The sequence below is a fragment of the Acyrthosiphon pisum genome, chromosome A1 (assembly GCF_005508785.2).
Source record: "Acyrthosiphon pisum isolate AL4f chromosome A1, pea_aphid_22Mar2018_4r6ur, whole genome shotgun sequence".
NCBI lineage: Eukaryota > Metazoa > Arthropoda > Insecta > Hemiptera > Aphididae > Acyrthosiphon > Acyrthosiphon pisum.
The window spans coordinates 162,193,779-162,216,897 of record NC_042494.1 but is presented as its reverse complement, the minus strand read 5'-3'; the positions used below and the strand labels follow the sequence as shown (position 1 = coordinate 162,216,897).

The 23,119-nt window shown below is 28.2% G+C and overlaps 1 protein-coding gene across 1 annotated transcript; it reads left to right on the top strand.

Moving 5' to 3' along the window:
• The first annotated feature begins 15,917 nt into the window (after positions 1-15,917).
• On the top strand, positions 15,918-23,107 carry LOC100159048 (serine protease Hayan). The gene is made up of 6 exons (XM_001943157.5): positions 15,918-16,127; positions 16,421-16,686; positions 19,754-20,743; positions 20,921-21,234; positions 21,299-21,465; positions 22,497-23,107. The coding sequence occupies exons 1-6, from the start codon at positions 16,125-16,127 to the stop codon at positions 22,668-22,670; spliced, it is 1,914 nt and encodes a 637-aa protein (XP_001943192.2). The 5' UTR covers positions 15,918-16,124; the 3' UTR covers positions 22,671-23,107.
• Positions 23,108-23,119: the final 12 nt, after the last annotated feature.

Below are 23,119 nucleotides of genomic sequence, written 5' to 3'. Positions count from 1 at the left end.
TGACTTACATATTTTATATTGACTATTTTTTTAACAATATAATATTATGTTATTAAAATTAAAACCTGTAAAGTTGTTTAGGTTTGTTGAGTAATCAGTTAATTTATTGTTTTAGGTAACTATCAAGTGCTGATAGAGGTATATCACCGAAAAGGTGCATAATAATATACGACTGTAGTAGGTTGACCTGACTTTTAGAAAAAAGACAAATACAATTTATAAATTATTTAATGAAAATTATAATATTATTTCATATTATAATATTATGCAAACTGTGATTAACTAATATTGTCAACACCCGATGTAAGTACCGTGCAAAAATGAGAACCCATTCGTGGTAAAAATACGAATTACGAGCTCGTTGCTTAAAATGAATCTAAATATTTAAAAAATGTTATTGTGTATACAAAATAACAATATACATAATGACAAAAGATGTTAAATCCATATGAATAATATTTTTTCAGTTACAAATTGACAACAAAACAACTAACTAAATTCGTTACTCTTGTTAATAAATATTTTACAAATTCGTAAAAATATGAACTAAAAAATTAAAATGTATAAAAAGAAAAAATTAGAGTATTTATTATACTTATGTTAATTTTAGATTGCTTAATCTTGTATTACATTTCCGAGCCTTAGCTATTAACATTGTAAATTATATACGATTTAACTACAAAATAATTTGCAAATTTTGATAACAGAGTCAAAATTCGATAAAATAGGTATAAACTATAATTTTCTACATAATGTTATATTTTCTTGATTAATTGTAGATCTAAATACTATTATACTATAATATTTACCTAAATACTTTTAATTTCATAGGTACTTAGAACCAGAGACTGGAACCGTACCGAAATTGGCAGGTTTTGGACCGAAACATTTTGAAAATGCCATGCGTAGAAAGAGAATTTTACTGACCGCGCTTGTATACAAAAAAAATCTCCTAGAAGAACGAAAGTTTTAGATCAGACTCGGGTACAACAATAATATATAATGTTTTAAGTAGGCAGTAATATAATATATAAATGAATATCAATAAATAGTTGTTAAAAACGTTATTTGTTTCAGTAGGATGCGCAGCAGTATTTAATATTATTATTATATTACAGTATAATAGGTATACCAGCGCGGTATCTCAACTGGTCATACAAGTATAAAAGTCATCTCCAGTGCAAACAATACGAATTTAATAAGGTTTTTTATCGGTGGAAGACATAAGTGCTAAAATGAGATAAGAAAAAAAAAGTCGTATCGTACAAAAGCGCCAAAATCTTATCGTACATAAGCGCCAAAATCCTAGGTATCTGTGTGTCACAGTTAATAGATATTAAATAACAGATATTAAATTTAGAACTATATTGTTCAAAAACTCCAAACGTTTAAGCTTAATCGACAAATGTATAATCTGATAAATAATTGTACAATGGAAGAAATACCAGGATGGTGAAATAAATCGTGTAGAATATGTGAAAAAAGTGGGATTAAAAAATCAACCAATTTATTAAATTTATAATTTATTATTGACATTATTTTTTTTATAAAATCTCAATCGATGTATTAAATTTATATTGATTTGCATGTATATCATAATTTATGATTTATTAATTTTTTAATATAACATCATTTTTATAAGACAGCAATTTTCAAATAACTATTTATATAAAATAATATTAATATAATATAGTATACATACGAGGCGTGTCCCAAAAGTAAGGTCTCCATGCTCCTAGAGCCATAAATAAATAAATTTTTCAAAATTTGGTAACACTATTGTATAGTTTCGGCCGTACCCTTTCCAACGAGAGGCGGCTCAACTAGATCCGATGTTTAGTTTGCGTCTGACACGCGTTTAAGATGGACGTTTCTATGTCGGCCGCCGCCACCTCTATTCCCGTGTATGCTCAATGCGAACTTTGCGCCGTTATTCGTTTTTTGCATTCAACGGGTGAAACACCAAGGAAAGGATTTTTTAGACTCCATAGTAACGGGTGATGAGACATGGGTTTACCATTACACTCCTGAGTCTAAACAACAGTCACTGGAGTGAAGACATTCTCGCTCACCGAAAAAAAGAAAGTTTAAAGTGACGCAATCTGCTCAAAAAATCATGGCCACTGTTTTTTGGGACAGGAAAGGAGCGATTATGTGGAAAAATAATTCATAAGTACTGTATATATAACCATGTAAAAAATATTTTGAATAAAGCTTATTTCGATTATTATAATTATGGAGACCTTATTTTTGGGACACGCCTCGTATAATATAATTTTTATAAGATATATCAATTTTGAAAAACTACTCAATGTATAAAATATTTATTTTGGTGCAAATGGTCATTTTTGTACCTTTGGCGCTTATGTCGTATAGCCGTTTTTTATCACTCCCCCCTCCACTTACTGAATTTTGTAAAGTTTATTTTTCTTATAAGTCAATACACAAAAATACTAAATAAAAATGCAACAAATTAAAAAAATAAAAACAATAATGATAATAACAAGCTACGTAGTACCACAAAAAATTAAGAATCGCTATGATTAATAATAAATGATAAATAGGTAGGTGGCTAAAAATAATGATTTCGTGATAAGAAACAATGAAATAGAAAAACTCATTTTCCCAACAATTCAACTATATTATAGAAAAACCGCTGGTTTCACTAGGTAAGAGTGCCCAGTGCCAAGAGTGCATAATACATTTAAGATTTAGATACACAATTATTAATTACTATAGATAAGTACAATAGTAGGCATCCAGTGAAGCGTTTAAATATACGATGTATTTTCCCATATTGTACTACGTTCTTCAATAAGAAAATAACGGTCGAAATATTATTGACATCCAAATATTAAATCGGTCTAGAATTTTAGGACCCATAAGAATTTGTATTTTCCCTGAGACCAGCAAAAGTCCTAAGGACGGCCTTGGCGCTTGACTGTAATGTAGGGTATCAATGTAGGGTGCTAATTATTATTATTATTATCGAGTGTTGGCTACAAGCATAATAATATAAAAAAAAAGTTTATATTTTATTCATATTATTTTACACTAGCTAAACCAGTGCACTTCGTTGCCCGTTAAATGTACCATCTCTTTATGACTCAAACTTTGTTCAATTCATTATTTAATATTCGGTGTATGGTGTTCAAAACTTATCTTAACTTTTCCGTTGCCGGAATAAAAATTCTGATTCGCAGCAGTATATTATCTGGTAGGCAATCTACCTTCGGGATTGCGGACCCCGTGCTGTTTGTACGTAAGTGTATGATGTAACTCTAGAGTATCAAAGACCAAAGTTATACCAAGTTTATCGTTTTTACTTAATTCCACCTACGGCGGATTAATATAACCAATTAATACAAAATCCTAACCAAACCGTACTAAAATCTGATGAATAAAAAAACAAATTTTTACCCTTTTTAAATTAGCCTATCTTTTACCTAGAGGTCTAATCTACACACAAACATATTCATTTTTATAGATATAAAAAGAAGAATGGGCAGAGAGAATGGTCAAACGACCAATGTTGGCCGCGTCTCCTTCAGTAGCGATGGCGTTACGCAAGTGTATGTACTCGTCTTTTCGTAACTTCGACTGATTGAAACGAACGAGTTTGAGATGCTCCATTAATATTCAAATTAAAAAAAAAATAATAATAAATAAATATTATTCTCAACTTCTATAACCCATAGCAACCATTAATAAACAAAAATTTCTATCGTAAATCTCAAAATTCTTGTTATAACACCTACCAGCCCCGATCAATTCCCTTTTCAAATTAACCCATGACACCCACAAAGAATGTGGTTTTCTATTGGTGAAGGAATTTTCGAAATCGGTTCAGTAGTTCCAGAGATTATTTTCGACAACGGAAACTAACGACTCCTCTTTATATAATAGATTATTATATAGATTATATAGATTATAAAAAAAATACACTATGCTGGCCAAATATTGTCCGTTATTTTTTTTTTTTATCGATATAAGAAACCAACCTATTATATTTGTTTATTTATTATTATTAATTGTTGTATTCTTTTAGTTTTTTTTTTAAAAATATATAAATTATTATGTACATCAGTTTTTACTTTCACGAATAATATAATATTTTTATTTTTCGATTACTATTTTAATTTATAATTTCTTAAAGTTTTCCAAAATTATTTTTAATTTTCTTTACTCTCCATTAGTCCACGAAGAATTAATTGTTCATTTTATTTTAAATATAAAACTCCGTTTTAGATTCATAGGTATTAGGTGCACAGATCAACAGTGAATGCAATTATTGTAAACCAACAAAGGCTTTTATTCATCAGAACACGGATCCGAAATAGTCGCATGTACCACCGCAATAATATGATTCTTAACGATATAAAAAGATTTTTAAGTCGGCTTGACAGTAAGAAATTATTTTGACATGAGTCTTGGACGGATCAACCAAGGTAAACTATTAACTAGGTGTACCTAAACCAGGTGAGTAAGACAATTTTATGTACTTAGTAAATTTAATATAATATTATTAGTTATATAATATAATAGATTGGTTAATGTATTTTAAGCATTTATTGTAGCTTAGTATAATAATGTATAAGTAGGTGCTATATAATAGCTTTACACTTTTTTGATGAACTAACGTATAGAGGGTCTCCTCCAGCTGTGATAGTGACTACGAATGAGAAATTAGTGAACAGAAGACTTCGGTGATTTGATTGTAAATTGAAATAAAAATTGTCCTCATCGTCCTCGTATTATTCGTATCGCGTAAAATTATGAAAATATTGTTTAATTTAATTTTGTCATTTCCTCATCACTCATCGTGCCGACAGGATGTCTTCGTCTCTATTTCAAAAACACATCACTGTAGACCAGCGATTCTTACACTTTTGGTGATCACGGACCCCCGATGGAAGATATTTAGAAATCGTGGACTATACCCTCTTACTAATTTTCTTTCGAACAATTTTTTTGGTTTTTACAAAATATCTCGTGTTGTCATAATCAATATTTTAATAATTATTTTACATTACAAATCACATAAGTATAGGCATATAAAAACATACACATTTATAATTATTTTAATTGCACATAATTTCTCACATATTTCTTCCACGGTGTAGACTATTGCCGGCCGGCATACAGCACACACACGCAAACAAACACATAATAATATTATTGTAAATTTTTAAAAGGTGTGTCGTACTTCAAACCAATCGCCTTCGTATTTCTAAAATAATAATATTAAAACGTATCTATTATAGTGTTATACCTAATATATTGTGTGAGAGTTTTTTTTGTTAAATTATATTATAACACAGTCTGTAGTTCAGTTTTATAGTAAAAATGCTCCGAAAAATCATGTTTTAATGTCTTGGGTGTATCTAGAATCCTTTAAATAATCAATAAGCCCATGTCCTAAAAATATTTTTTTAATCTAAAGAAAAAAAACGTGTTGTTTATAACTTTACGACTGGATTCAAGGATATCGGGTTATTATTCAATATTTAAAATATATAAAATGTACACATTATACTACTGACGAGCTTATTATTGATACGGAAACATAATTTGCGGATAGTGGTTAGGGATTGAATGTACCTAAAAATTATTGATTACTGTTTAAATAGAAGCGGTCGATGTATATTATATTTATTAGTTTAACACAGTATAATCAAATACGACTTCAATTAGGTTGAATAGTATTTTAATTTCATTTTATAAGTATTACAATTATTATTTAGTACTTCTAATGTTTCCAAGTCAACAAATATTTTTGGCAGTAATTCGATTTAACACAATTTTTTGGACGGCGCAATAAGTAGGCAATATAGAAACTTTACTGTGTAGAAAACAATATTTCTATACATCACATAATTCATATGACCAGTGAAATAAAATAGGTACACATAATTAATAAGATTCCTTATCTGGGTAAAATCATTGTACCATTATCTTATCTAGATCAGCATATCAAGCATACCGATGAGCTATTATAAGTGCAACTAAGCCACTTTGGTAGGCTATGTGTGACATTTCAATTTAATGCATGCTTGTACCTGATCTGTCCGAATAACAATGGCAAACTATAATAAATAAATATTAATTTCTGACAATTATTTATCCTATAACCAATACGCTTCCCTGCAACTTGTGTAATTTAATATACTAATATAGCCCATAAAATGATAAGTGGAAGTAATCTACGAGCAATTGTGCCACTATTATTAGCCCTTTTACTAGCATGTTCAATACAGTTTTTCTCTAAATGGGTAGACCTTTTATCAAGAGTTTCATTACCTTTAGAAAAAACCTTACGCTGACGATTATTTTTTAATCAAGCACTCGTAAATAAGAATCTTCAGTATCTCTGGATTTAGCTTGTCTAATTTGTTGAGCTTTAAGTCAAGCTTTACGTTGATGATCAGTTCCAAAATTCCTGGTTATGGCCTTCTTAGCCCGATAACAATAATTATTAAGAATTATTCTGCTTACACCAAAGCCCACCAGGACGTTTAAGTATCCAGGGAATTCAGTTTAACATCATTTGTTGACAAATATAACAATATATGTACAATATAATACTATCATATTACTTTTAAATTCTATATTAATCCGGTTGCTACGGTTGGATTATTATTATTATTATTATTTTTATCAATACTTGATTTGCGGTTGTCTTTTGAAGGTCAACAAAATCAAATTTTAGAAAAAGATTTTCGTCATGCAAAACTAGAGATGAACCTGGTTCAAAATATACCAAGTTTAGCCTGTACGTTTAGCCGTTGTCGAGAAATCTTACGGATAAACATCCCGACAAATAGGCACTGTTCGGAGTTAAATAAATACCTTTATAAAATGGGAATTAACAAGCTCTGTAAGTCATTCTCTATAGAATAAATTTATATATTGTTCTATAATAATATATAAATTGGAATGTGGAAAATTTGGGTTACAGATTTCTCTGACAAAACTATATTAAGAATCAAGATGACTCATAGTTGACATTTTCAATAATCATAGTTATGCGGATATAATTTTAAAATAGTGGTAGGTATCCGTTTCATTATATCATTGAATTCAAGTTTAATACAATCCATTATATAATATTACAACGACCCACTTGTAATCTACCGTACAGCAGAGCGACATCCACTTACCTGATTTTGTCTATTTTTCGTTTTAAATTTTAAGTTAATTTTTATATGGTGGCTTACATAAGTTATAATAGTATTATTTACAAATGCATTAATATTTTATATGATAATAAAAAACAATAATATGTTGTGTATACTTACAAGACTTAAATATTGTAATAAAATAATATGATATAACAGTATAAAAATGAATAATCATATCACACTTATTTAAAGAACGTAAAAACATATTGTTGAAATTATTGTTAAATGATTATTTTTGATTAATAAATAATATCAATATTTCTAATATTTCATAAGACAATTGGAAATTTGGTGTTTCGTGAATCAACTATACTTGACATTTAAGTGTAATAAAAAAATGTAAAAAAGAAAAAAATAGTGTAAGATATTACATAGATGAATATTATTGACGAAAATGTTAGAAATAACGGTAAAAAACTGTGGATCAACATAATTACATAAAGGTCTTCCTATTCATTTGATATTATATAGTAGATATATTTATTAATAATAGCTGATCCTGCACGTCATTACATACTTCGTTAAATGTATAATACGCATATTTTTACATTAGTTTGGCGGGCATCAACTAATTAAGTCTAAAATTATATACATTTATTATAAGTAATAATTATAAAATATGTTATTTTATGTAATGAACTCACCCTAAAATTAGTTATTGAAGAGGAAAAATGTCTTGTGTGAGAACCTTTTTATAATGCAAGATTAAAAATTGGCTTTGTGAATCCTCGGTTATGGGCTTGCTTCTTGCTTATGTACTACGTTTGTATGTCAACCAAGAGTGGATCGCTTATACATACACACACACACACACACACACATACATACACCACCATTGTTATTCATATTAAAATTAATACATTCAACAAAAATGTTGTACAAAAATTAATTTCATGTTCAGGACCGGCATATTATGTAAGCATAGAACATCTAAATTTTCCTAAATTTTTGGTATAATTATTATTAATTAAATAAATTATAATAATGTTATTTTAATGTTCTAAAGTTAATAATATATTTCAACATTTTTTACTAAGAAACAAACTTGTATTATTTTTACTATCATAAATACTAAATTTTGAGTACAATAATTTAATTTCAATTAAAATGTGTTTCCAACATTTTTAAATTTCAGGACGAACGTAGCTCCGTGTCAAAGTTATTTAGACATTTGCTGTAGTGATACAAATATTACTTTAACCCAAAAGTATAAGCCAAGTAACCCTGCTACCGGTTGTCAGTGACCTTGGTTATGTTCTCCCCGAAATTTTTACTATAATACCAAGTATTGATCATATGGATAGCACAAAAAAACTATCCGACGGCCATAATGATGAATATACTAAGAAACAATCCAACCATCATGAAGGAGATCATACTAAAGACCCATATATTACCCAGAATGTAGAAGATACTGAGGTGCTATCCGTCGTTCATAAAGTAGATCATACTAAAGACCCTTATGTCACAAATAATGAAGAAGATACTGAGAGAATGTCCAAAGGTCATAAAGTAGATCATACTAAAGACCCATATGTTACCCAGAATGAAAAAGATACTGATAAAACACCTGATAGTCATAAAGTAGACCATTCTAAAGACCCTTATGTTACCAATAATGAAGGTGTAATGTCAAGGTCCACATTAATAAACGGCAACACAACATTATAATTAAAAGAAATTTAATGTGTACAAAACATGAAAGTTACATTATAATATTTCTATTGTATAGTTAAAGACTAGAGTAATTCATTAGACAATTTAACCAAAAAGTATTTCTTAAAAGTAACATAACCTCTTACAAAAGTAATCGGTTGTACAGTGCAACCACATACACTACAAAAGGAGATACTGAGAAAACATCCATTGGTCACAAAATAGATCATACTAAAGATCCTTATGTCACAAATAGTGAAGAAGATACTAAGAAGCCATCCGTTGGTCATAAAGTAGATCATACTAAAGACTCATATGTTACCCAGAATGAAAAAGATACTGAGAAAACATCCGATGGTCATAAAGTAGATCATTCTAAAGACCCTTATGTTACCAATAAGGAAGAAGATACTGAGGTGCTATCCGTCGTTCATAAAGGAGATCATACCAAAGAACCTTATGTTACCCACAATGAAGAAGATACTGAGAAAACATCCAAAGGTCATAAAGTAGATCTTTCTAAAGACCCTTATGTTACCAATAATGAAGAAGATACCGAGGAGCCATCCGTTGGTCATAAAGTAGATGATACTAAAGACCCATATGTTACCCAGAATGTAGAAGATACTGAGAAGCTATCCGTTGATTATAAAGGAGATTATTCTAAAGACCCTTATGTTACCAATAATGAAAAAGTTTTGACAGAGAAATCGATTATTGATGAATCTTTTATTACAACAGCACCCGGTAAATCCCTAAATGATTATCATGAACACCATAAATGTGGTGTTTGGAATCAGTATGGAGTTGGTTTTGAAATTATTAATGCAATTAATGGTGAAACTCAATTTGGCGAATTTCCATCGACAGTGGCGATATTCAGTGAAGAATTATCGGAAAACGGTGATAAAATACTCGTGGTGGAATGCATGGGTTCGTTAATCAGGGAAGATGTCATTTTAACTGTAGCTCATTGCGTGTTCATGTAATTATTTACTTTTAAATAATTTTTAATAGTCTATGAAAATTTTTTATGTAAGTTGATTACACGTTTAGTGTACTTATACTATACGGGGTATGACACGAAGATTTACCAGAAAAAAAAATGATTCTACATAAACGTATGACAAAATAGTGAAAACTATACAGGTTATTAAGTAATTTAAAAAGTATACTCTTGTTGGAAAATTTCCAAAAATAATATTTTAAAAAAAGATACAACTTTCTAAATTTATATACTCAAAACATTTTTAAAAAATAAGCTACTTGACTTAGATAATTGCTTTTATCAACAAAATATTTCTTATTAGCAGACTTATAAACAGGATATTTTGAATTTTTCCAAAAATATTTAAATCAAATTTTAGTTTTTATTTTGAGTAATATAAAATTAAGATTTTTTTTTTATATTATAAGTATATCGCAAGTGACTATATACAGAGTGTATCTTATGTCATTGTACGCGGGGTTTTTTAACGATTATGGAACGATGACATGGAATTTTGTCAAAACGAAAAAAGACGTGTCTTTATTTTTAACAGGCAATTTTTTTATAACAATTTCAAAATTTTTAAACACGCAGGTGTACCAATAGCAAAATCAACTTTATTTTTTCAAACGACAATCACTATATTTTTTAATGGATTCTTATAAAGCTTTTTTTCTGAAAATGTTGATAGTCAAATCATCAATTTTGGCTCCCTAGTTTAGTTTCTATGGTCTTCTAAAGATTAGTAAAATATGCATTAATACTTTTAATTGAAATAATGGGTATAGGTTTAATTTACAAGCGCCAAACAATTTTTTCTTATAACTACCTTTTGATACACTTGAATAGTTGAATCTGTAATCTAACGTGTCGCTCAAAAAAAAAATAATAATAATAATAAAAACATAAGCAAAATTGTTGGTAAACATATTTCATTATATTGTATTTCAACATACGATCATAAAAATTAATATTATTATTTTAATTTAATATTATAATCGTAATTAACTACTTTCCATTTTTTCATCACAGTTACTTTTCTTACAATATCATAAATTTGGATTCTTTATTAGGTGGCTAAGGTAATAATGGTCAATTGGTAAATGGTATTCGATTGTTGTGTTGACATTAATATGTGCAACGAAAAAAGTGCAATATTTTGTAGTGCTCTTTCCGTAGTGGTATAAACTTGAAATTTTAACCATAGATTCCCTATAATGGTATCACATGCAAAGTATGAACTTAGGAGTTGGAATTCATCTCTTTTACATCATTTTTAGTTTCGGATATTTACAAACACAACATTTTATTAATAAATTAAAATAATAATATTCATTTTTATGATCGTGTGTTGAAATAAAAATAATGAACTATGTTTACCAACAATTTTGCTTATGTTTTTATTATTATTATTATTATTCAAATTAATACATAATATAATAAATAAATAATAAAAGGACATAATAAAATAAGTGTGAAATAATTAAATGTTGGACAAAATCGATTTTATATGGGTGCATTTTGTGTTCTTTTAGAATTTTTTGGGCGTAACCATATAAAACTCCACTTTCGCGAGCAACATGCCTAATTGACGAACGTGGATAAGCCCTTATGTATGCTAGTACCTGTAATTTTTTATCGTCATCAAAAATATTAATTGCTCTACGCCTTTGTTGGTTTATTTGTGTGTCAGGAAATCTTCCTTCCTGATTTAACCCTTGTAAAAGTTGTAAGACATAATTAGATGGTGGATGGTATCTTTCTGGGTATCGTTCGGCATACGTCAAAGCAGTCAGGCGTTTATTACGTTGACATTCGCCATAATCAATTTAGTAACCAATACAGTATTATTAAATTATTATTTGAAAACAGACAAAGTAAATTAAACATTTAATTGGGTCTTATTTTATTATATCTAGTGGTTATAAATGAAAATATCATTAAACACGAATTATGCATAAATCCAATTTTTTACTTACGTCTAACATGATCAGTTTTGAAAATAGAAAAAAACTTTTTATACAATAAATGTTAAAAAAAAAAAAACTCTACCCGAATCTGCAGAAAAAAATTGGGGTTTCCAATAGAAAAAAGTAAGTTGTATTGCGCATGCGCGTACCGAGTGAGCTAAAAATTTGAAACTGGTCTGAAAATATGTATTTAAGTGCTCCCTATCACCTCCCGAAAACCCAATTTCAATACAAAGTCACCCATTTGAGATATTCAGTGGTACCTCTTAGCATGATTACACTGTATACATTCAACTCTTATATTCGTTTATGCTGTAATTTCTTTATTCGAGGTCATAAACGTGACGATTTGATACATGCTTTTACCTCATCTACCGTAGTTACTAATGGCAAACATTTAAAAACAAAAAAAGTTTTCAATTTTGAATTTTCATAGTAAATTTCAAAATCCAAGGTTTGAGCACCTCTATAATTTTTAAAAATCCTTTCTTAGTGCACACATACATGAATGCACGAAGGTTCCATGGACATTTAAAGTCATCACAGATCAATCTGTTATTGAAAAGAGCTCTTTCAGTTTTTAGCAAACTTTCCTATTTTCCTGGCAGCTTTTCCAATTTTTCATTCCGTAATATCCTTTTTCATGATAAATAATTTTTAAAAAAAATAGGAAAATCTCTCAAGCTGTTTTCAAGTGATGCGATTATCGATGAACAGCATTTAATTTTTCTTTATATAAATAATAATAAATTAGTTACATCTATAATATTACAAAAGTACTAAGTATATTTTATAGATCATTGATTAGGTATAATATATTATAATATAAAAACAAAACAAAAATTATAATTATTATTTAAATAGTCCCAACATTTTAACAATAAAAGATACACCATTTAGAAGAATAAAAATAAAACCACTATAATAATGACCTTAAATGTCACCAGAACGCGTAAACACATATATATGTACTCCCATACATATTATTATATTTTGTATTTCATATTTTTGTAACGAGTACTGCATAGTAGAGGGGTTCTTCCTCTTAGAAGAACCTCATTCGACCTTCCCACACACATTGCATATTTACATATTATTTCATAAAAATCATTCCTGATTAAACTTCTTATTTGTCGGAATATTTTTATTTAAATTAAGATTTTTATATGAGGTTCAAATAGTGGGAATAGAAAAATTCGGTGATGATCATTTATAAATAATTTTAATATAAAAATAAAAAAGCGGGTAAGTGGATGTCACTCTGATGTACAATAGGTTACAAGTGGGTCACTGTAATGGATGGTGTTAAATTAAAATTCAATGATATTATAATATCATTATTGAATACGAAAAACGATACTGAACGAAGAGAATTTGTCAGCCTAGGATTATACTAGCTGATCCCGTGCACTTCGTTACCCGTTAAATGTACAAACTGTATATGATCCAAACTTTGTTCGATGCGTTATTTAATATTCGGTGTGTGATGTTCTAGATTTATCTTAACTTTTCTGTTGCCCAGGATAAAAATTCTGATTCACAGCAGTAAATAATCATGAACGGACCCCGTGCTGTTTGTACGTAAGTGTATGATTTAACTCTAATAAAGTATCAAAGTTGTACCAAGTTTGACATAATACGGCGAATTAATATAATCAATTAATACATAATCCTAAGCTAACCTAACCGTACTAAAATCCGACGAATAAAAAAAAACAAATTTAACCCTTTTTAAATTAGCCTATCTTCTTCCCACAGATCTGCACACAAACATTCATTTATATATAATATAGCTGATCCTGCACACTTAGTGGCAAGTAAAAAATGACAAAAAAATTATGATCGTTCAACTCCTTTTTAACTCCGGAATTACTTATAGCACAGCATAGAAACTTAGATAATAGCCGATTCTCAGACTTATATATTGATAAAAATAATAATACTAATCAACAAACATTACCGATTAACCAATAGCAACCAATATATAATACACTATTATTTTTTTAATAGTAATATTATTATTTTTTATATATACAACCAATAGCAACCATTTATAAACAAATATTTCTATCGTAAATAATAATATTTTTATTTTATTTTTTTCTGGACAACCCTTATCACTTAGGGGTATGAAAAATAGATGTTGGCCGATTCTCATACCTACTGAATATGCATAAAAAATTTCATAAAAATCGGTCAAGCCGTTTCGGAGGAGTATCGAGACTAACATTGTGACACGAGAATTTTATATATTAGATTTATATTGGTATTATTATTACGGTAGCCAGTTAAGTTGAATTATTATTATTTGTTTATTATCATATTTGTATATTATAATAATGTACTTTAGAAGTTTCAAGTACCCGCGAATAAAATTTTTTAAATATAAAACAAAACTATATAATCGTTCAACGTTGTTTAAATATCGGATTTTGTCCAAATTTGAACATAAAATAACTATACAAATAAACGGTGTCTTATATAAATTAGATTATTTGGTTACAAAATAATCATTTACATGGAACTTTGTTTTAAATGTTCAATCTTTAACTATAAAAGTTGAACATTTTATGAATTTTTAACTACTGTTTTAAATTTAAAATTTGGTAAATTTTGTCAAAATTTGAACTTTAAATGCTTATAAAAAAAATCCTGAATATTTATTTTTAATTTTTTTCAACTTCTATTGTAACAATATATCTGCAGGAGCCTTGTATTAAGTTTTCGTGCTTTTTGCTCCAGAAAATTTTATTATAGAAAAAAAATTAAAATTGAAGCTTAACAGTTCAAAACATGTCAAAATATTTAGAAAATCGTATGGTGCATATAAAATGCCAATATAAACATTAAACATTCAGTGAAAATTGCATGTATCTGCGGTCATTTTATCCTGTATACAAAATGTCTACCATAAGGAGTGCTTTAATTTCAACATATTATAGTATCTTATCTTTTAGCAAATTTGATAAAGATGGTACTTTAGAGAAGAGATTTTTCGATTTTCACAATAGTTATTTAATGCCACAAAACCACCGACAAATTACGAAAAACCGCTAAAAACAGGATTTTAATTTCTAACGCTTTGTATATCACCATAGAAACGAATAAAAATAACGAATTTTAGTTATTTTGTTGTAATGTTTAAATATTATACTTGGTAATATTGTAACATTTAATGTACGTCATACATTAATGTCATGATGACATTTTAAAATTCAATGTTTTCGGCAAAAATTAATTCAACCTTCTAAATAGGTAATATTATGTATACTAAATGGTATAATAATAGGTATACTATTAGTAAAACAAACTACTTTAATAGCAATATAAATACAACGTGACGGACGAAAACAAACTGCGTATAAGTCTATACGTACGAGTATACTGTCATCCGTATACATATCGGTATTAACGGGAACACAAACGGTTTCAAACATATACGAAAGGTATTACGATATTATGAAGTACACTCATTACGTGGGTCACATTAGATAAGATTAAGACGGCCGTTCGTAATCGTTTTTCCTCTTTTGTGTACATAAAAATAGGTAATTTTATTATAAATGTTATTTCTGACATGATTATTTCTGATCACTATAACCGAAAACCTGATCACAGTACGCGGCGAAAAATGCACAGAAGACGGCTGTTTGTTCCGTTCCTGACATTTTTGATCACTAAAAGCGGCTGATTCTTTTAACCAGTAAACACTATAAGCGGCGACCACTGTATATCAAATAATATTATGTTCAGTAATATTTTAATATTGGCTGACAGACTGTATTTTATCAGAATCGTTTTTCGTATAATAAAATAATTTTATATCATTATAAATTCAAATTTAATTCATCCACAGTAACCCGTATGATACCTAGTGTACAACAAAGTGGTACACAATAATTGCCTACATTGCATGTAGTGCAAAAATCATGTTATAATGTCTGAGGTGTTAGATGGATAAAAAAACTGGTATATAGTATCCAATTCATCAATTAACCCATGACGTAGAAAGAATTCCGAATTCTGAAAAAATACGTTGTGTACAACTTAAAAACTGGATTCAAGGACTTCAGGTTATAATGAATACATAAAAACATTATAAAATGTGTACATTATATTACTATCGAGCTTATTGTTGATGAGGAAGCAACGGAAGCAAGTGGTTAGGAATTTCGTGTACGTGATAATGCTCTTTAGACAAATTCACATCAATTATATTATTTATTAGACAAATAAAAAGCACAATTTGTTGATAAATTTCATTTTCACGAGTCCATCAGTTCCTATAAAATAGAATTTTTATTTTTTATTACACAAATTGCATTAGTCATGGTAAGTTAATTGTGAAAAATGTATATAATATAATTATTTTTAAAGTAGCAAAAAATGTAGAGTTATATTTTACTTAAATAAATTTTAAAATAATTATCAAATAACAAATTTTTATCAAAGTTAGGATGATTGAATATTTTATAAAAAAGACATACTTAATTTGTAATATTACAATTTAGGTATTTCGAAAAAAATAACGTAGACGTCTGAAATAATATTTGAAGTTGTTTAAGATTTGTATAATATTATTCTGTACCTACTTTATTATAATTTTATTTCATCATGGTTCACAGAATTACACCATGCATGTTTTTGGTTTGATTTTGTTTGCCGGAATGGCTTCATCGTCAGCAATCGCACAAATGTCTATTCCACAACTAACAGTGGACAGCTACCCGGCATATGATGAACAGTCCTCGACAGGGCTCAAGTCAACGACCATTTTGGAGACTTCAACACTATCGGATGAAAATGATGATCAAGATTGTATATGTACACCTTACCATATGTGCAAAAGTCATAAACCGGACTATGAAGGTCACGCACTTATAAATATAAGGTAAGACGCTAAAATAGGTAAAATATCATAACTATAACATTTTCAACGATAAAACAATATCTAGGTACCTAAGCCTCTGTGTAAAATTTGGATATATTGACCTTTTTATTTTTCAATTGATTTTCCTTTAAGATAATATTTAAATTATAAAATGTTCTATAGCATGATTATAATATACTGTTAATAATATAATGTTATTCGCTGATTAACAGTTTTTGTCAATTACCTATAAAATTACAGGTACCTACATGATCCAGTTTTCTCGGGATATAAATTGAGTACCTACATGATTATTCATATAAATTCTTCTGGTATTGAACTTACAAAATGCGTTTTTATAATTTTAGAATAAAAATAAAAAAAAAAAATTATTTTAATACATTTTAAAATGTAAAAGAATAAAAGTTATTACTTAGTCAGTTTCCCACATTTTTCCGTTATTTCTGTTAGGTACATCCTATTTACTACATATTTTATCATTTAAGATGAATATTATTTTTATATATTGTATATGTAATGGGAATGTGGAATACTGACCAGGAAATTTGAATCTCGATCATTAATAAATTATTTTTGTACAATATAATTATGTAATGATTGTTAGGTACCTACTAATAATTGATTAGGTAGTAAATAACTATTGTTGAAAAAAATAAAATAAAATAACCTTATCACGCTTTTCGATATTTTTTTCTGCAAGGAATAGATATGAATCATAAATATGTTTTTGTTAATAAGTAGGCAACCAACACCTTACGAAAGATCGGAAACATTTTATCATGTACCTACCTATTCAGTTCAAAAACATATTAAATTTATGTTAAAATGAATATAATATAACCGATATTGTTAATTACAATTTATTCTTATTGTATTATTACCTATTTAATATATTCTAAATATTTTAAGAAAATAATAAATACATTGTATTATATTTCTTTATTTTATGAATATTCTTGAGCAACTATAGAAATGATAATAATTATAAACCTAATATTGATGGATACGGTGAATGCACTTGAACACAGCTTTACAATACAAATAAACCAAGTGTAGGAAAGCACACAACATTTGAAATTCTATTATTCTAAGTCCCATTCTAGTACATGATCTAAAAATAAATAGTAGCAAGGTGTATTAACATTTCTAAATAATCAAAATAAAATAATAAATAATAACTCTTTATTTACTTCGTTTGAAGCGGGTGTGTGCCATCAATAAAAGGTATATTTTTATTATAATTATTTATTATTATTTGTATAATTATTTTAAAATATTCATAATAAAATACAATTAAATACAATTAACAATCATTGTTTTAAACAATTTAAAGTACAATATTATAATTAATATAATGTATCAATATATATTATTTTTTTTCCATTAATATTAATATAATTAAACTGATTAGAACTGATTAGATTAGATTGGATTGTACAGACTAAAACACAGTTATTTGGGTTGTTTTGACCAAGACGTATAAAATATAAGATTTAAATATTATATCCATACATAGTAACTATTTTATTTTCTGTAACCAATGGCAGCAATATAGTTTTTCATCGGTGTACTGTATTCAACTTATGTATTAAAAAGTAACTAATACAAAAGCGAGTAAGTGGATGTCGATCTGCTGTACATTAGATAACAAGACGTGGGTCAATGTATAATGAATTGTATTAAACTTGAATTCAAGATATAATATCATTGTTGAAGAAAAACGATTCTGACCAGAGACGGTTTGTCAGTCTGGATATTTTATAATGTTATTATTTATTATACCCTGTTAGCTTCATTAATATTATAATATTATTCTAATATCATTATTTTTTATTCATTTCTATGGTGATAAGCAAAACGTTAGAAATGAAAATCCCGTTTTTAGTGGTTTTTCGTAATTATTTGTCGATGGTTTTGTGGCATTAACTAACAATTGAGAAAATTAAAAAATCAAAAAATGACTTCTCTAAAGTACCATCTTGATCCAATTTGCTAAAAGATAAAATACCATAATATATGGAAATCAAAGCACTCCTTCTGGTAGAAATTTTGTACACAGGATAAAAAAAAATAAACACCATTGTAAAACTACTAGCTTCCTCGCTCCTCTGAGAATCTAAAATTAGCCTATATTATCGATCGAAAACCATGAATTTGCATAAGAGTCATCCATTGTAAGATTTTGATTTTATAAATAGTAGATTTATTTATTGAGTATAGCTGATCCTGTATAATGTTCACCATGAAAAATAAACACCATTGTAAAACCACTAGCTTCCTCGCTCCGCTCAGAATCTAAAATTAGCCTATCGATCGAAAACTATGAATTTGCATAAGAGTCATCCATTGTAGGATTTTGATTTTATAAATAGTAGATTTATTTATTGAGTATAACTGATCCTGCACGATTTTCACCATGACAAATTAAATATTGCCAACAAACCCTACCTTTAAACTCTGCTATATGTAAAATACGTACAATTTAACACAGTAATTTGAGGGATTTCCACCAAAGTATAAAATACTGGTCTAAAATAAATTATATTGAATATAATAGCTTTGCAATTTTATGTATCAATAATGGACACTCTATACAAATAAAAATAAAATCCGTAAGCCAACTCCCTGTGCGAGTCTCTTTTAAAAATGCAGAATTTAATAAGTTGGGTTCGAGATGTACATTCTCGGGTATATCATTGCCAATGTACGGAATTTCAGAACCTCGAGTGCGATATATGTACACATAGACATGTCTGTGGATCATTCACACACATATAAACATTGTATTTTATTAATATAGATGATAATACATTTAATACAAAATATTGCGCGAACAATTATTTATTTGTTCAAATTTCCCAAGGCAGAACCAAATTGACCGGGTAAATTAAACATTTTTATAACATAAAATAACGAACTTTTAATGTTTTAAAATTCATAATATTTTTTAACATATTTGTTCAATTATAATCGTATATTTTTTATTATTTTTAATATCGTGAATATGAAATTTATAGTACAATTAAATTTCCATTAAAATATTTGACTTAACATTTTTACATTTCAGAATTAACGCAGCTCCGTGTCAAAGTTATTTGGACGTTTGTTGCAATGATGATAAAATTACTTCGACCGAAAAATCTATTCCTGAAGATTATAGCAAAGAACCAAGTATTGACCAAATAGCTGTTACTAATAATCCGTCTGACGGCCAAACAGATGATTCTAGTAAGATTCCATCTGGTGGTCAAAAAGAAGAATTTACTAAAGAACCATTCGTTGATCAAAAAGGCAATTTTGCTACAGAACCAAATGTTAGCATTAGTGAAGATAGCTCTAACAATCAATCTGACAGCCAAACAGATGATTCTACTAAAAATCCGTCTGATGGCCAAAAAGAAGAAGATACTAAAGAACCATTTGTTGATCAAAAAGAAGATTTTACTAAAGAACCAAATGTAAGCCATAATGAAGCTGAAAACACTAAAAATCCATCTGACAGCCAAAAAGAAGAATATATTAAAGAACCATTTGTTGATCAAAAAGGAGATTTTACTAAAGAACCAAATTTAAACTATAATGAAGCTGATAACACTAAAACTCCATCTGAAGTCCAGACTGATATTTCTACTAAGAATCCGTCTAACGGCCCAAAAGAAGAATATACTAAAGAACCATGCATTTGCCCAACAGAAGATTCTACTAAGAAGCCGTTTGGCAGCCAATCTGAGAATCTTACCAAAGATCCGTCTGTAGATCATTCGTATGCAATGACGGACAAATCGATTCTTGAAAATAATATTATTACAACAGAACCCGACCAAACCTCTAATAACCATCAAGATCAACATCAATGTGGTACTTGGAATAAAAATGGAATTGGTTTCAGAATTGGAGATGCAATTGATAATGAATCAGAGTTTGGTGAATTTCCATCAATGGTGGCTATATTCAAAGAAAAATTATCGGAAGAGGGGGAAAAAAAACTTGTGTTGCATTGCGGGGCTTCATTAATCGAGAAAGACGTCATTTTAACAGCCGCTCATTGCGTGATAAAGTAATTGATCACCTATATAATTATTTATACAGTTGAATTATAACTTAAATGTTGCTTATGAAATCACAGTATTTTTTAAAATAAATGACTGATCAACCCATTTGTATACTATTAAGTCATATTTTTTTATTGCTGCACAGATTTAAGATTGATATGTTAATATTTGTTTTTTTTTAGGGAAGATATCTCGACTTTAATCGTCCGTGCAGGTGAATGGGACTTAAAAACAGAAAAAGAAATATATCCCCATCAAGATCGTAGAGTATCCAAAATTGTTACTCATCCTGATTATAGCGAAAAAGGAATTTATAATGATGTGGCCTTAATTTTTACCGACAACTCATTTTCTTTACAAGAAAACATCCAACCTATATGCTTACCTTCGACAGATGATATTTTTATTAATGATATGTGTTACTCAAGTGGTTGGGGTAAAACTGTTTCTTACAATAACTATACAATTGTTAAGAAAACAGAATCGGGAAAAACTAGTATGTGAATATACTTGATCAAAAAAAAAACCCATAATAAAATATTTTATATTTTATTTTGTAGAAGAAACTGGTCAATACGAAGTCAGTATATTGAAAAAGGTTGAGCTTCCCATTGTTCCTCGGAATAAATGTATGGACGCTCTCAGGGCCACTAGACTTGGACCAAAATTCGTATTGCACGATAGTTTCATATGTGCCGGTGGTCAAGAAGGAAAAGACACGTGTAAAGTAAGATAACATTTATTTACTTTATATTGTGACCAAAGGGTCTAAGTAGGGAATGTAAATATTTGTAAGTTGGCTGAATCAATACAACCTAAATTACCTAAATATATATTTAAATTTAAATTATTAATTTTAAATATTATTAGAGCCTGGATAGTTGATACTCGTATTTCATAACAACATATTATTATAATATTATTGTTTTAGTTATCTACAAAAGAAAAATAGAAAAATCTTATTAATAATAAATGTATTTTAATATTATTTTATGTACGTTTAAGAGTATTATAGTGAATAAACCTATTATTAAGGGGTATCAATACCGACTGTTCTACAGGAGTTCAATATAGGCAATTTTCTATGTGTTTGCATGCGGGTCGTGTAAATGTGTACATAATAAGTGATCATTAGTGTGAGTTACAATGTATGAAATAAAATAGCAGGGCGCTCTCGTACGTGCACATACCTACATGTCAATAAAGCAGCACATTAGACACTAAAATTCAGGCACTAATTACAAATGTGAATTTTAGTGAAACACTAAAACTTAGTTTTGTACTACCACCAATAATAGCTTACTAAGTGGCGTTGTAGTATGGACACTTATTATATAAATTGAAAAAAAATTAATTTATCACTGTATATGAGTCGATTTTTGATATTTTATGTTCAATGTCCAATATTTTTTCTTTTTGAATTATTGAGTAATAATAGTATCGAAAATTGACTTTTACATAGGCACAGATTAACTACTCTTCTACAATATTTATAATGATGTTTTTACTCTCAAACCACTCAATAAGACATTTTATTGGTATTACAAAAATTAATTTTATAGTATTTCTCCGTTCTATTTATATCCCTTATCTAATTTCACAAAATATGAAAATATTTTAACTATAATATTGTTTTATATTTATTATGAAGCTATTAACTAATTTTACTCAGAATATTCTTTTAATTCCATAATATTTGTCATTGAACATATTTAAATCATTCGACTACTACATCGATGTTACTTGTATTGTGTGCAGGGCGATGGTGGCAGTCCGTTAATGTGTCCGTACAAGGATTATCCAGATCGTCTAGTTCAAGTTGGTATCGTAGCTTGGGGTATCAGTTGCGGTTTGGCAGATATACCCGCGGCTTATGTTAACGTCGCCGGTTACGTGTATTGGATTAAAAATGAAATAGAAAAAGGGCATTGAACATTTCTGTTTACAAATAGTGTGTATACATTAGGTACCTGCATAGTGCATACATACTAATATGTTCAAGTTGAACTTCTATGGGAACCTATATTAATTTATTTTATATCAGGTCTATTTAGACGATTTTATACAATGTTCAGTACTAGTAGTATAATTATCATAGTTTTGGTAAGTTCACATTATTATAGAAACCATCATTACCATGAAAAAATTATTGCTTGAAATATAATATGTAGCAACATGTTTAGTAGAACATAATATAGTATTCATATTATAGAATATTTAGAATTGTATTAACAAGATTGTAATCATTATGTTATTATTACATTTTTAAAGTTTTAATTTTGAATAATGACACAACATACCTGTACAGGATACATTGTATTATATTATTAAAGGCCTGCTTATATAATTTATAATATGAACACAGCATATTTTTGGTTTTT